The sequence below is a fragment of the Macaca mulatta genome, chromosome 8 (genome assembly GCF_049350105.2).
Source record: "Macaca mulatta isolate MMU2019108-1 chromosome 8, T2T-MMU8v2.0, whole genome shotgun sequence".
In the NCBI taxonomy this organism is placed as follows: Eukaryota; Metazoa; Chordata; class Mammalia; order Primates; family Cercopithecidae; genus Macaca; species Macaca mulatta.
The window spans coordinates 24319982-24336204 of NC_133413.1; the positions used below are offsets into that span (position 1 = coordinate 24319982).

At 44.8% G+C, this 16223-nt stretch overlaps 1 protein-coding gene and 1 long non-coding RNA gene across 6 annotated transcripts in view; one reads left to right on the top strand and one right to left on the bottom strand.

Moving 5' to 3' along the window:
- BIN3 (bridging integrator 3) overlaps positions 1-15586 on the bottom strand; it is a 49019-nt gene extending 33433 nt beyond the window's left edge. For 4 of the 5 annotated variants that reach the window (XR_013397142.1, XM_028852458.2, XM_077943218.1 and 1 more), the window contains exon 1: positions 15509-15586. Coding sequence is in view for 1 of the 5 variants with exons in the window: in XM_015144965.3 (XP_015000451.2) it covers positions 15509-15516 (8 nt within the window). In the remaining 4 variants the exon portion in view is untranslated. The remainder of the gene's footprint in view (positions 1-15508) is intronic. The other variant, XM_015144965.3, reaches the window with a different exon arrangement.
- Positions 8156-14333, top strand: LOC144330741 (uncharacterized). The gene is made up of 2 exons (XR_013397162.1): positions 8156-8222; positions 12712-14333. It is a non-coding gene; the product is annotated as an uncharacterized LOC144330741 (long non-coding RNA).
- Positions 15587-16223: the final 637 nt, after the last annotated feature.

Genomic DNA, 16223 nt, shown 5'->3' on the forward strand with positions numbered 1-16223 from the left:
TCATTTTTGGTACAATTGGAAAATGTTTTGTTATGCTTTGATTTCAGAATGATTTCTATATATTTAAGCACTCACCTTATCATTTTTGTTTTCCATTATTTTTAAATCCAATTTTCTCTTTAATTAATTAAATTTAAAATTGACCACAAAAGGTAACCTTTACCCATTTCCAACTCAGGAGTCTGTGATTTCTTGTTTTATTAACAATTTCCAAAGATGTCTTTACAAAGTACAGTTAAAACAGTATACTCCCAATTCACCCTTCCCTAGTTCTATCCCCCAAAAAAGCCTAGGCTACTCCAGGACTGCCTGACATGAGGGGTAGTATGAAGAAGTAAAAGCAGGAATGAAGACAGAGGTTTGCCAAACTCATTGCAATATAAATACTTTATATTTCAGTTTACCACAACATAGGTATGCCTAGGGTTCCTTCTAGGGTCTTGGAAAAAGTCCATTTAAGTTGGGGCCCTGAGGCTTAACCTTTACAACTTTTACACCTTAAATCCACCTTTGTGTCCCCTGGTACAGAATTCTTTGGAGGTGGGGGTTGGGGTGGAGGACTCTTCATTCTTCTGCTAGGGTGGGGTGGGAACAGTCTCCCAGTGATAAGGAGTTAGGGAGATGTTAGGGCTATAAACTATTCATAGTTTTCAACCAATCACCCTGATCAGTCCTTGGCTTCACCCAACTTCTAGAGGTACTTAGTACCAACTCCCAAACCTTTGAGAATTCTGTAAGGTGGGATAACTCTTGGTTTTCTCAAATGCCAGTTTGGGATTTGACTTTCTTGGAACTAAGTCAGTTACCTCATGTAACTGCACTCTAATTCCCGAATTTCGTTGTTGATGTCTCTTCTATTCTCCCTGAACTATGGATTTATGCCTTAAAAAAATTGCTTTACTGTGCTTTTTGTAGGATTTGTGAGGGAGATAAATTAGATGTATGTATTCAATCTGTCGTCTTTACTCAGAATCTGGTTTATTTTTAAATAACATACCATAACATTCACCCTTTTAAAGTGTACAATTTGGGGTTTTTAGTATATTCCCAGAATCGTGCAAAAATCACTGCTATCTAATTTCAGAACATTTTCATCACACCAAAAAGAAACCCCACACCTATTAGCAAGCAACTCCCCTCCCCCAGCTCTGGCAACCATTACTCTGCTTTGTCTCTATGGATTTGCCTTTTCTGGACAATGCACAGAAACAGAATTATATTTCTATGTGGCCTTTTGTGTCGGCCTCCTTCACTTAGCAAAATGTTTTTGAAGGTCATCCATGTTGTAGCATATATCAGTACTCCATCCTTTTACTTTTTTAATCACTGAATACTAGTTCAGGGTATGGATTTACATTTTGTTTATCCACTTATTTGATGGACAGTTGGGTTGTTTCCCTTTTTGGGTATTAATGAATGCTGTGACAAACATTTATGTTCAAGATTTTGTGTGGATATGTTTTTCTCTTGGGCATATATCTAGGAGCAAAACTGCTGGGTCATATGGTCACGCTATGTTTAACCTTTTAAGGATGTGCCAGACTGTTTTCCAAAGTAATTGTATCATTTTACATTCCCACCAGTGGTATATAAGGGTTCCAATTTCTCCACATCCTGGCCAACACTTACTGTCTTTTTCATTTCAGCCATCCCAGTGGGTATCAGGTAGTGCTTCTGATGTGCATTTCTCTAATGACTAATGACGTTGAGCATATTTTCATGTGTTCATTTGTATATCTTTGGAGAAATATCTATTTAAATCCTTTGCTCATTCTAAAACTGTTTTATTATTATTGTTCTAAGAGTTCTTTGTATATTCTGGGTATTAGGCCGTAATCAGAAATATTTTCTCTCATCCATGGGCTGGGTTTCCACTTTCTTAATGGTGTCCTTTGAAGCACAAAGTTTTACATTTTGATGAAGTCCAATTTACCTGTTTTTTCTTTTGTCGCTCATGCTTTTGGTGTCATATGTAAGAATCCTTTGACAAATCCAAGGTCATGAAGATTTACTCCTGTCTTTTCTTCTAAGACTTTTATAGTTTAGCTCTTACATTTAGGTCTTTGATCCATTTTGAGTTAATTTTTAAATATGGTGTGAGGCAGGGGTCCAACTTCATTCCTTGGCAAGAGGCTATCCATTTGTCCCAGCACGGTTTGTTGAAGATTATTCTTTTTCCACTGAACTGTTCTGGCATCCTTGTTACAAATCAATTGTCCATATACATAAGGGTTTATTTCTAGACTCTCAATTCTATTCCATTCATCGACATGTCTATCTCGATGACAGCACCACACAACCTTCATTACTGTAGCTTTGTAGTATTAAGACTGGGGAGTGTGAGTTCTCCAGCTTTGTTCTGTGTCAATATCATTTTGACTATTCTGTGTCCCTTGCATTTCCACGTGAATTTTAGTGGTTTATTTTTTATATTTAAATCTTTGCTGTATTTAGAGTTTGAGTATATGACTAGTTAGGTGTTTTAACATAGTTTTAAAAAATTCCATCTTTGAAAAATTATTTTATCAACATTAAATGCATCTACTATTCCATATCACAGAGTAATCTACCTTTTTGCCAATAACAGATTTATTAAGATGTATCAAAGTTCCTGATACTTAGCAAAGCAAATCCCTTATCATTAAATTTTCTTTTTTCAGGTAATTTCTTGGCTGTTTTAATTATTCAAGATAAATTTCACTAGCTGTATGCTCTCACCCCCACACCTAAAAACCTCTGATAAGGATATTACCAGAAGTGCAATATATTTATAGATTAACTTTTGAAGATCCTATTTTTGGTTTGCTCATTCAGGGCCATATTTCTTTTCATTCATCCAAGCCTTTTTATCTCTCTTGGTCTTAAGGTTTTCTTTTCATATCCATCCTCTACATATATTTTGTTAAATATTAAGATCCCAAAGTAACACATGTGAAGTTTTAGCTCTATACATGTCTTAGGTTCATTCCATGGAATTTTATATTTTTGGTTATACTGTAAATGGGATTCTCTTTTTCAATTTATCTTCCTGGCACATTTACTCTGTAACCAGTCACCATACCTACATACTTAATTTATATAGCCTAAGAAATTCAATTGAAAAAGAAGAAAAATAACTAATTAGGCTTTCTAGGTAGACACTCTTACAGTATGAAAATATGATAAAATTCATCTTTTTCCCCAATATTTATACCCGTTTCTTGCCTTATGTTATTGTATTAGCTTGAAGTTATAGAAAAATGTTTCTGACTTTGGTAAAAATGCTTTACATCTGATTCCTCACTATCAAATATGAAGGCAGCTCTTCTTGATTTCAGCCAGGAAGGTTCCTAATAGTAAGAAAATATCTTTCTGTTCCTAGTTTACTAAAAGTTACAAAGATTAGGTTTTTGAATTCCACCAATGCCTTTTACCACGCATTTAGATGACCAGTTTGTTCTCCTATGACCTATTATTGTGTTGAACTGTGTAAACATATTTCCTAATATTGAGCCATCCTTTCATTACTTAAGTAAACTCTGCATGGTAAAGGGTACAGGCTAATTAACTCTGATGTGTGAATGTCCTGCTTTCAGATTATGACACATAGCACCTCAAGGGCAAGGACTGTATGTCATGCTTCTTGGCAACCCCTGTTAAGTACTGTACTAGGCACAGTGCTATTTTCAACTTTTCATTGAATGAGGAAACATTTGTTAAGGGCCACCTTTGTTCCAAATACTATGCTAGGTTCTAGGGATATCAGGACGAACGAGGCAGATTCCTTCTATGATCTCATGCAGCTTATAGTCTAGTTCTGAGCACATAGTAAGCACTGGATGAATAATTAAATGACTAAAATAAGCGCATTGCCCAAGGGGCCTGGAAAATAACATGCTCTGATTTAAGGTTCCTGAAGAAAGCTACGCTTAGGTAATGCTACATAAAGAACAAAGAAAGGTAGTATCATTGTCTTTGGGCGCCCAATCCTTACGTAACCAAAAAACAAAACAAAACACAAACAAAAAACCCCCAAAACCAAAAACTAAAAAGAATACCCACCAGTGCTGGAGTCCAGCAACAGTACATTCAGTGGAGACCAAGAAAATGGAGTGGGCCCTTGGCCTTGAGAGCAAAGCCTGACGAAGTTATTGGAGTACGACGCGTCAAAGGAAAATACTTTACAGAGCCTAAGAGGATATATGAAAGGAGAAGAGCCTCCTGGGTTTATTCCGAGGCTGCCAAATGGCAGATGTGAGCCCACTCTGCCAGATAAGTGGGCAAAAAACTGGGCAGGTGCCCTGATGGAAGGATCAGATTCTCCCTGCACTGAAACGGAGCATTCCTGCAGAAAGCGGTGAAAGGTGGCAAGGAAGGGAGAAAGGAAAGGCAACACAACTGCACTTCAGCAGACTCTTATGCCTCTTCTCCCCTTGAGTTCCCATTTCATCCCCGTGGCTCTCCCACTGCAGGCACGGGGGACTTCCATAGGAGAAGCAGCTGCTTTGGAGGGCATGGGGCAAGAGCGATAGTGCCACAGCCTGAGAGCAGTGGCCTTGGTACTGCCAGGTCACAGCAGCCCGGGGTTGGCAGTGCCCCAGGGCAGGAGGCCCAACTGGGCTTCGGGACTCTCCTCCCTCCTCCTCACACTTGCCTCAGTGCTCCCCTTGGAATCAGGGATGTGAGCAGAGAGCCAGAGTGAAGACAGGGCTTGCTCCCCAGGGCGTCTCTGAGTTCTGGAAGAAATTAAGAGGGTTCTGAGCTCTCTGCCTCTGGAGTAGGAGTCCTAGCTTGATTCTGCTTCCCATTCCATAAATATGAGCACCAGAGGGCAGGAGAAGAGATATTTTAGTCTCAGCAACAAAATGGAGAAAACATTTCTTTCAACCCTCCTCTTCTCCAACCCCCAACTGCCCCACCTCAAAAAAGAAAAAAAGTTCTGTGTGTACGGAGGGCAAAGGGGGGGAAGATTCTATTTTCTTTCATAATAAAGAAAAAGTCAACAGGATGTTCTCCAAAGCTACAAATATACTTTTTCAAACAGTAAATATCTCTATTAGCAGCATGATGCCAGTTGGCTAATTCTGTCTGTCTCAGTAAAACCTTTCCAAAAAAGCCCCTGCTCTTGTGTAATGTCTATTTACAAAAACAGCTCTTTTGCATTTTCAATTTGCTAGGTTTCTCCATCTTTTGTTTCCTCACCGGCTCTGCAGAGGCAGAGATAAAACGCAGGCCCAGATGGCAGTTGGGTGGGGATCCCCTGGTCACCCCAGCAGAGCTCTTGTCCCTGCTTTCTTTGGAGTGTCCCACTTTCATGACAAAGAGTGGAAAGAGGCTGAACCCTAAACCTGCTTCCTGGGTCTTTGCTTGGCCTCCAGAATCCTACTAAATGTGAATAAGCCTAGGCCTGGCTTGGGGGTGGAAAGAACCCTGGAGTGATTCAGTCTGCCCCACCCCGTATCTTTCTGCTATCTCTAGCTGGGCAAGAGACCCACAGTTTTGGGGGCGAGGGAGGTAAGGGAGGTGAGAATGGAGGGAGGGCTGAGCAAAGAGTAGGCGGTGGTGGTTGATAGTGGCTGAAATCCTGGCTCCCCGGGGAGTGGTCTGGGCCTGAGTCACTGTCTCGGCAAGAGCAGGAAGGTGGGCGAGAGGCAGCAGCTCCAGCAGGCTGGAAGGACAAGCCCCTCCCCCCCGGCCTTCTGTTACTCTATCCTTGGGTTGCTGCCTGCTCTGGCCTGAGGCCCCACAAGGCCACCACCACCTTAATGGTGGGAGAGAAACAACAGAGGGCCAGAGCCGGGGCAGGGCTTATCGAGAGCCATCTAGGTCCGGCAGAACAGCTGCTGGTTGGATGCCATCCTCTCTGTCTGATGGGCCAGCTGGCCACAATGCCAAAGGCCAAGGAAAGTTCAGCCTGAGCAAGGCGGAGACCCTAGCAGAGAGGGACATGAACTGAGCTGGAAATCCGTCCTTTCCCCAGTGCCTATGACCACAGCCTCCAGCCCCACCTCAGTCCTTTCTCTAAATTAGCTTGATCCAAAACCAGCACACACAGAACTTGACCCCGACCTGCCATCAGTCCGAGGAGGTATGTGTGTGTTTAAAAATAAAAGGGATGACTGTGACTTGGCGGTTTGTGACTTGGACCAGAACAGTCTTCCAGCTTAGCTGTGATCCCTTCTTCCCCACTGCTCCACAGGCTGACCTCTGAAAAGTAAAGACAGGATGAAGCACCCAACGTTAAGTCGCACGAGAGCTGGGAGATCATCTCAACAAAGCAACCATTTATTGAGCATCTACTATTGCCGGACTCTGCAGAGGCACTGCTGATACATCAGTTTATTTGAAGTGTCCACTCCTGCACTTCATGGGGGAGAGAGCGCATGAGATCAGGGGATGAGCGCATGAGATCAGGGGATGGACCCTGAAGCCAGACAGCTGGGGTTCAAATCCTCACTCTGTCTATTACCAGCTGTGAGACTTTGGGCAAGTGACCTTACCTCCCTGTGTCTCCGTCTCTTTATCTATAAAATAGGATGGATAATAATTTACTCATCCTCTAGGGTCGCTATGAAGGTGAAACGAGTTTAATGCTTAAAACAGATCTTGACACGCAGTAAGCAGTCTGTTTTATTGTAGAGAAAGTGGTTGTGATATTTTGAAGACGATGACCAACCAGGTCCAGAAGGGGTGACTTGTAAGAAGTTACAGAGATAAGTATATTCACCCCCGCCAAGAATGGTTAGGAAACCTGAAATTATTTGTTTGTTTTGGGGGCAAGCAGCTGACCCATACCATGATGCACCACCACCAGGCCCAAGTGATAAGTTTGCCTAAATTTGAGTGGCGACTTCCCCCTAAATAGTGAAAGGATTTTGACAAAAGTGTGGAGGCTGATGGAGCACCTAAGAGAGGAAGGCAGGCAACTCAAGGAGGCAGTTTGGATTTTCTTTGCAGCCCCTTAAGAAGATCCTAATATCTGACAGACAAGTAATCACCTATTCTCATTCTAATCTGTAACATAAGAAGGGGTAGAACATGGGTTTGCATTTGGAGGTGAAAGGCTTGTCCTGCGGACTCCACAAACTGAGAGAACCTCCACTGGTCTAATCTCCATTCCGATGGGCTGACAGTGGCTTAGACTCTGACAGCACTACACCGTCTGTTTAGCTTCTGAGGTACCATCTTTAATCTCATTTCGCTCCTGTCTCCTACCAATCAGCAATTACAAAGAGCTCTCACACTACCTTTTTCCTCTTCTCTGCTGAAAGTTTGGCCCCTAAAAAGCAAGAGGTAGAAGGAAGACGGCTGGATGGAGACTGACTTCTAGGCTCCCTCCCTAGATCGTCCCCACCCTGGGATTGGGGGTTGGGGGAGCGCAGGCAAACATTCTCTTGCTATAGAAAGTGAGGTCTGCCCCAGCAATGATTTAAAAATTAAATAAATATGAAATATTGTAAATACACACAAAAAATACAGAGAATATAGAATAAATACTTATGTGTCCACCACCTGGCTTTGTCAAATTCTAACGAAGCCCTCTTGCTTTAGATATTATTATTTAAGCAACAAAACAGTACAGACACTGTTGAAGCTCCCTGAGTATCAGGCCCTGAGATTGTATTTCTTTCTTTTTTTTACTTAGTTTTTTTGAGACAGGGTCTCTGTACCCAGGCTGAGGTGCAGTGGCGTGATCATAGCTTGCTGCAACCTTGAATTCCCGGGCTCTAGCAGTCCACCTGCCTCAGCCTGCCAAGGGGTTGGGATTACAGGCTTGCACCACCACCCCTGGCTAATTTTAAATTTTTTTTGTAGAGAGGCTCACTACACTGCCCAGGTTAGTCTCCAACTGCTGGACTCAAGCAATCCTCCTGCCTTGGCCTCCCAAAGTGCTGGGATTATAGGTGTGAGCCACCTCGACTGGCCCCTGAGATTCCATTTCCTTCTCTCCTTCCTTGTTATCCTAGAGTAACCACTATTCTGAATTTAGTACTATTCCCATACTTTTACTGTGTAAGCTTAAGTCCATATGCAAAACACAGTATTGCCTTATAGGTCTAATATTTATATAAATAGTGCAATGTTGAATGTATCATTCTTTTTTTTTTTTTTTTTTGAGATGGAGTCTCGCTCTATCACCCAGGCTGGAGCGCAGCGGCATGATCTTGGCTCACTGAAACCTCCGCCTACTGGGCTCAAGTGATTCTCCTGCCTCAGCCTCCCTAGTAGCTGGAATTACAGGCGTGCACCACCATGACTGGCTAATCTTTGTATTTTTAGTAGAGATGGGGTTTCACCATGTTGGTCAGGCTGGTCTTGAATTCCTGACCTCAAGTGATCTGCCTGCTTTGGCCTCCCAAAGTGTTGGGATTACAGGCGTCAGCCACCGTGACCGGCCTGCAATGTTGAGTGTATCATTCTTATTTATTTGAATGTATCATTCTGAAGCTAGCTTTTTACATTCAGCATTAGATTCTTGAGATTTGCCCGCATTGGTACACAAAGCTCTATTTTACCCATTTTAACTACTACATTTTTTTTGTTGCCCATAATATTTCATCACATAAAGACATCACAATTTATTTCCCCATTCTCCAGAGGCTGGGCATCTGGACATGACGATGCCCCTCACACTCCTGCATGTGTTCCCTGCTGCATGGAGCCCCGGGAGTTTCTCTGGGGTAGGGGATAGCTACTGTTCCAACCGCAAAATCTCCAGTTTACACCCCCTCCTGCAGTGTATGTGAGTTCCTACTGTTCCTCACCCTCAGATACTTGGCATTGTCAGGCTTTAAAATTTCTGCCAGTCTGATGGCTGTGAAACGGCATCTCATTGTTGGTTTAATCTGTTTTTCCTGATTACTAAAAGGACCAAACATCTTCGTATGAGCTTTTGTTCACTTGAGTTTTCTTTTCTGGAAAGCAATTGACAGTTTTCAAATCTATGGAATAAGTTCTTAGAAATAACTCAGCCAGTGTTCTTTACAGCTGCCCCTTCTGTATTTCTTATTAACCCAGTGAAACAACCAGATATACAAGCAACCCTATCTTCAGTTGCTGGAGTCAAAGATGTTAGCTTATAGTCTGAGTATTTGTAACGATATTCTTAGATACGTGGTTTTCAAACTTGAGGTCTTTGTAGAATATCTATCACTCAAAGATCATTTAAACTGCTACACAGTCTTCCGTTGTACACATAGATCAAAATCAGTCATGAAATTAAAAAATCATATGCACTCACCTCAGGAAGAAAAAAAAAAAAAAGTCAACTGAGGTGGGTCATTCTTTAAAAAAACAAGGCTGGCTGCAGTGGCTCATGCTTGTAATCCTAGCACTTTGGGAGGCCGAGGCGGGTAGATTACTCGAATCCAGAAGTTTGAAACTAGCCTGGTCAACCTAGCGAAACCCAGTCTCTACTAAGAAATGGTGATGCATGCCTGTAATCCCAGCTACCTGGGAGGCTGAGGCATGAGAATCGCTTCAACCCGGGAAGTAGAGGTTGCAGTGAGCTGAGATGGCGCCACTGCACTCCAGCCTGGACAATAGTGCGAGAGCCTGTCTCAAAAAACAAACAAAAAACCACGAACAAGAACATAATAGAAAATATCAGAGTGCACTGCACACATACTGTGTGAAACTTTTATTTCAAGTATAAGAGTGTGTGTGTGAGTTGTGACATCAAAGGTATTTCTAACTGTGAGTTGTGTTCAAAAAATTGTGGAAACTAGTCCAGGTGTGGTGGCTAACACGTATAGTCCCAGGCACTCAAGAGGCTAAGGCAGGAGGATGGCTTGGGCCCAGGAGTTTGAGACTGTGGTGAGCTGTAATTGCACCACTGCACTCCAGCCTGGGCAACAGTGAGACCCCTCGATTCAAAAAAAAAAAAAAAAAAAAAAAAAGGAAACTATTGTCCAAGTTAGCGTCCTTGGCTCCATTCTTTCTCTTCTGAGTTATCCTGCAGGCCACTGCCAAAATAATCTGACTAAATCATTGCTTTGGTCATGCCACTTCCCTGCTCAAAAGCCTTCAATTTTCAAAAGCCTAGGCTCAATTTCAAGTCCTCAGCATGGCACTGAAAGCACTGTATAACGTGGCTCTGAGGTGGAGTGCCAATTCTCCCCAACACAGCCTCTACCCAAACCACTATTTACCACCTCCAAGCTGGCCTCCTGACAGTCCACACACTCTTGACACATTCTGACTCCACACACCTTTTTCATACCATGCTTCTAACCTGGATCCTTCTCTCACTCCCACTGAAACAGCACGTATTTGCTAAGTCAAGGTTCAGTTAAAATTACATCTCCTGCTTCAAGTCTTTCTTGATGATGCCACGCTGACATTTAGTGATCGGTTGTCCTTTTGAATCCCTAGCACTTTCCATACTCTGGTTGAAGACAGAGACTGACTCATGCAAGTCTTTTAAATGTTCCTCAACATTTAGCACAGACTTTTGCACATTATAAATGTTGAACAAGCATTAAATCAACAAATATTTGTTGAGTACCATGTATGTGCATCGCACTATACTGGGCCCTATTTGATGGATTAGCCACCAAAATAATGAGTTTGGGAAAACAACTCTAATAGGTTAACAACGGACTCTAAAGACTACCCCAGCAGATTTCCTTAAAGAGTATAATACATATAACACCTCTGACTAAGTAGCTATGGGACTCAAGACACTTGACTCTTTCTGACTGCTCCAAGATCTGGGAGACATCCTTCTCCTCTCATTAAGCATCTGAAATAAGAGCAAGCTCACGTACAGAATCTCACAGACATTTTATAGGGCCCCTGTCTTCAAGGCATTACTATGCTCTCCAGAGAGGAAGAAAAGCTTGGTGTGTCCAAAGTCACAGAGGACACGACTGGTGAGGCTGCCCCAGGCAGTAGCCCCATAGGTAGAAGAAGCTAAGCCAGTTACAGAACACCTAGAGGTGTGCATGGCACAAGGACTTCCTCTATCACTTGTGTGTGAAGACTGACAACTCCCTGTGATTCATTACCAACCTGCTAGTGTCAATACACCCCAGCAAAGCGAAATTCCGTGATCCAGTCAGCTTGGGAATGGTCTGCCACTCTTCTAATATTCCTGATCATGGGGACAGAATACTTAGGAGATACAGGTTTTAGTTCCAGTTCTGCCAGGTGCTGGCTGAGTGAATTCTAGTAAGTTGCCAAGGGGGATAATAAGACTGCACTGCTTGCCCAGACGTAAGCATGAAGTCAGACAAAGGATGGGAAAGCCATCTGAAAAGTTAGAAGCACTTTACACATGTGAGATAGCAATGGTAATCATAGGGGAAAGGACTTGAATAATGGTTCTGTTTGACCCAGAAGTTTACCCTTCTTTCTTTACATTCCATTAATTTAACAATTACCTGTTAGATATCCACTATGTGCATGATACCCACTATGTGTACATAAAGATGAAGAAGCTGTATGTCGCTCCTGTTCTCATGGGGTTGGTGTGGAAGGGAGGTGCATGTCGGTGACACCTAGAAGGACGCAGAAGCGCTACAGTAGAAGCACTATGGAAGTACAGAAGAAACCCAGTAAAGCAGTTTGGAGTGGAGGATCAGAGAGGAGTGGGGAGGAGAAATCACAGGCAGCCTGACCTGGAAGCCACTTGTGTCAGTCAATTTAACAATAGTACTTTCAGAGGCTCTTCATTTTAGGAAGTGGTTTGTAGGTTCGGCACGTTTTTATCTTAACATTTTTCCTGAGCTGAGGCAAGTCAGGAAAAGGGAAAAAAGGCCCCATTCATACATTTAATAAACACTTCCTGACTGCCAGGAACAGTGCTAGGGAATAGCGGTGACCACAAGACAGTCCCCATGCTCAAGAACTCACAGATAAGTAAACCAGCCAGTGGAGTACAGATGCTGATGAAAGTCAGAAGAGAAGGTCAGACAGGCAGCACCCAGTGCAGCATGGCAGGGTGTGGGGGGCCGTTCAGGGAAGACCCTCAGAGGAGGTGAAGCGTGGCCTGATGCTTGAAGGATGAGTGGATGCTGGCCTGGTGGACAGGGTGCGAGTGAAGGAGAAGCATTTTAGGCAGAAGGCACAGTTATCCAGAGGCACAAGGGCATGAGAGAGCAGGAGAAGCTTGGAGCATGGCACACACAGAGTGAAGACGGACAGCCAGGCCCAGAGAGCCTCAGAAGCCCTGGCCCAGAGTTGGGCCTCTATCCTGAAGATGATGGCAAGGGAATACAGGGTGAGAACAGGAAAGAAACAAAAAGGATCAAGCGTGAGGAACACCAAAGTGCAAAGGGCAGACAGTGGCAGAAGATCCTAGAAGAGTCAGAAAAATATCATCACTCCACTCATTTCACAGCAGGCTCAGGTGGCAAACTGTTAGCGGGAATGGACGCTCCATGCCACAGATGGAGAAACCGAGACAGAGAACGGTTCAATGCTTGACCAAGCTGCACTGTGAGTGGCTGAGCCAGAACCTGAACGCAGCACTCTAACTCCTACTCACACTTATCTGCTCTGCCTCTAATTTCCTTCTTTCTCGTCAAACTACTGGACCCCTAGGTATAGGGAGATTTCTTCCAGTACTCCCTTTTCCTCATCGTTTAAGCCTAAAATCATCAAAGGTGTATGGTTCAACGGGAGGCTACAATTCCTGGAGCCAGCTTAGATTAGGATCGCTATTCTTAATTCTACTTAATTCTCCCTGCATACCATAATAAAGCCACCTGAGTATACGCTGGAAAACAGGGAAGAGAGAGACAGGAAGGGAGAAAGGGAGACAAGAGGGAGACAGAAATAGGGAGGGAGGGGGTGAGTGGGGAGGAGAGGAGGGAGGGGGTGAGTGGGGAGGAGAGGAGAGAGAGAGAGAGAAAGTGAGGAGGGGGGCAAATGTGGGAAGGAGGTGGGGCAGAGGGAGGGAGAGAAAAAGAGAGCGAGGGAGAGAGAAGCATTTGGCTTGAGGCCAAGAAGTGAATCTGTGACATGAGATGTGACTATCAAAGGCCTTCTTCCTAGTAGGACAGACCACTGGGTCACTCTGCTGAAAGGCAGATGGGTGTATGGGTGGTGGCTGAGTGGATGGGTAGATGGTGCAGGAAGACAGCAGGTACCCACTAAACAAACAGGGGGTGGGCGGGTTGCCTGCACAGAGCAAGCAGGGAACAAAGGCCTCTCACTCTTCATGCAAAGTCCACAGTGTGCAAAGGGCATCAATATTGGACATTTCTCACTGTGACATTTTGAAAGCTCAGCCTAGCCCAGAACAATGGTTACCCTCTGGGGACCATGGGCCATGTGCCCCTGGGCCTTATTTAATGATGGCTTGGCACAGCCCATGTACTTGGTGAACTTGACCTTGGGCATCAGCCTCCCATGATGGCTCTACGTCACTCTGGTCTCTTCCCCTAATGAGAATTACAGTCTCACATGAATGGATGGATTCATTCTGGGGGCAGGAAAACTGCTCAGGGAGTGAATCAGAAGGACCCAGCCCCGGTCTCCTTGCCAGCCATTGAGCTAGGAACTGAGTGTGATTGTGTGCCCAGGCGCCGGTGCTGTTCCTCTCTTTGAGAGGGTCAGAGTCCACGCAAGAGATGACGTAGAAGCCCTTTAAGGGGGAAGAGAAAAGAATCTCAGCTTTGAGGGACAAAGCCACCCTTCTGGTTGTGACTCTCAGTCTGAGGAGGTACCAAGATGTGCATGTACTGGTAAATTAAAGCTACTAGATGAAAACCTCAGCTCTTGTTAGACAGTTGTCAATTTCAATTCTCTCCAACCTGACAGGCTAACCTTTAGGGAATGGGCTACTATTTTTTTCAGAAGGGAAACTTTCTGTGAGACAGGTGAAAACAACCTGTTGCAGATCACCCAGAGAATCATTTACCTTTATTAGTTTCTGCTCTGCTCTTCTCCCAACTTGTGAAGCAAAGACAGTAAATGTCAATCTAGGCAATATAAAGCACCTGTACTGCCTGCTTTTCACTTTGAAAAATTAGGCAAGAACACTCTAAAGATTCAAGACACAGCAGCCAAGAGGACATCTATATCCCAAGACTGGGGGCCCAGAATGACACTGAAAGGACGTAATTCCTCCAGGAAAGGGAACTGAAGAACTGCCGCTTTGCCCACCGCTATCTAGGTTATCACAAGACAGGAAAGGTAGCTTTTTAAGGCTCCAGCCCCCTATTGGCATCCTGGAGCAAATGGTGGAGGTAGAAGCAGCAGCTCCTGTGGGGGCTTATTAGGGCATTGCTTCGGGCTTCCCTCACGTGCTAGCGGTGATTGTCTCACATTTGTCCATCAATCTTGGTCTAAGAAACAGGTGGGGGAGGGGAAAGATGGTTTGCATTTTACTTTAGAGCGCTGTCCCTGACACTGACTGACATCAGCTGCTTGCGGTCTCCACCGATGGCCAAAAGTTAAACTGCAGAAGTCTTCCTGAAGGATATTCTACCATCTTCATTCATTCATAACTGGTTATCATGCACTTTGCATAAACAAGCACACGAGACTCTGAGGACAGAGTGGCAAATATGTTCCCTATGCCCATGTGCTGATTAATCTTGTACATCTCTGGGGGTCAATTTATTCACACATTATAGTTGAATCGCCTGAGTTCCAGGGTTGTGGCTATACAGGTCCTTGGGCCTGACGGGGTAAGGTAAGGTCCTGCATATGAGTATCCTCTAAGAAAGCCCCAGGAAGGCAGGCAAGTCACAATTCTCTCTTGTGAACATAAATAATCGAGAGCAACAAATGGGGATTGCCTTTTGGGCAAACCGAGTCTTACAAAATAAATACACCATTATGAAGTGTTTACTATGACCCAAGTATCACATCATTCTGCAGCAACTGCAATTATGACTCTATTACTCTAAGACTCCCTGGCTTCTTTTCTTATGGCATGATAGTTCCCATAAGTTTAAACTTAACCATGCCTATTTAGAGGCCAGGCAGTGAGTAATAGCCCTGGAATGATTAAAACCAGTCCAATCCCACAGTGGGAGGGTGTGTGCGGGGTGTAATTCTGGCCCCTTTAAGAAGAGAAGCAAGTTTTCCTTGTCTTTTGAAGACTGTTAAGTGGTGCAAAGGATAGTTACCCAAAAGGGAGTGGGTTTTGATTAGTGAACTGGGTCCAGGCTGCCACAGAAAGGGCCACAGCTCTGGAGGGACTGGCGCGGGGCAGAGATGCCCACAGGGGAGAAAGACGACACTGACTCCACCTCAATGGGTGTTTAAAAAAGGAGGGAACAAGGAAGTCCCTCACTTCAAGGAGCTAGGAGGACACGAGTCCGGCAAAACAGGGGTCAGACGCAGAGTCCCAGGCTAAGAGGATCCTCCGCCACTCTCCCAGGGAGTCCTGCTGAGAGATGGCGACTCCGGGAAAGCACCCAGGGAACGACCCTAGGGCAGGGGCTATCGGGCCTTGCTCTGGGGCGGAGGGGTCGCGCGGGACCGGGGAGAGCCGGGACGCGGCACTGACGCAGGGCCAGGGGCCTCGCGGGTCCGCGGGTCCAGCAGCTCCCGCCGCCCGGGCCTCACTCACCAGCTCATGGTCCCGAACCTGGGCCTGCCGCCGGGGTCCTCAGCCACAACTCGTTCCTCTGGGATCACTTCCGGATTCAGCCAGTCTCCAGGAAGTGACGTAGATCCCGCCCCTCTGCCCGGAAGAGGCGGTTGGGAGGCGGAGCCCGGCGCGTTAACCCTTCTGCTGCAGCATGCTGGCTGTGCAGTTTCGCTTGCCGGCGACCCTCTGGCTCTGGCCTAGCACTTAGAGACTCAGGCTGCAACGGGGGATGAAGGGGACCTCTGGGGCCGTTTTCTTCCTTCAACAGTGACTCCTAAAGATCTCTTCACAGGTCCACGCGGGGCCCTTAGCCAGCCTGTTCTGTCAAGTGGTTTCTAATCCAGATACAGTGGCAGCAATTGTCTATGGGAGAAGAAGCCATTGAAGATGGAGAAGGTGGAAAACTTACATTTTCTGAATGCTGTTTCCTATCTTTTACAGTTTGTACACCACACATGCATTACCTGTTACAAACAAATGGACGTTTCCCCTCCAAGATGGCACAGGGCTCTGAATATCAATACCTAGGTCCTTTTCAGGTTGGAATGTTCTGTAGATTTATTCAACACGAGAAGATGCAGAGTATGGGTTGCTCCCTGCCATTCAGCACTTCCCTTTGGTCTCCTCTACAGGACTCAAGTGATGTAAATTGCCCCATTCTTTCTATTCCTTCATTTAACTAATATTAGTTGTA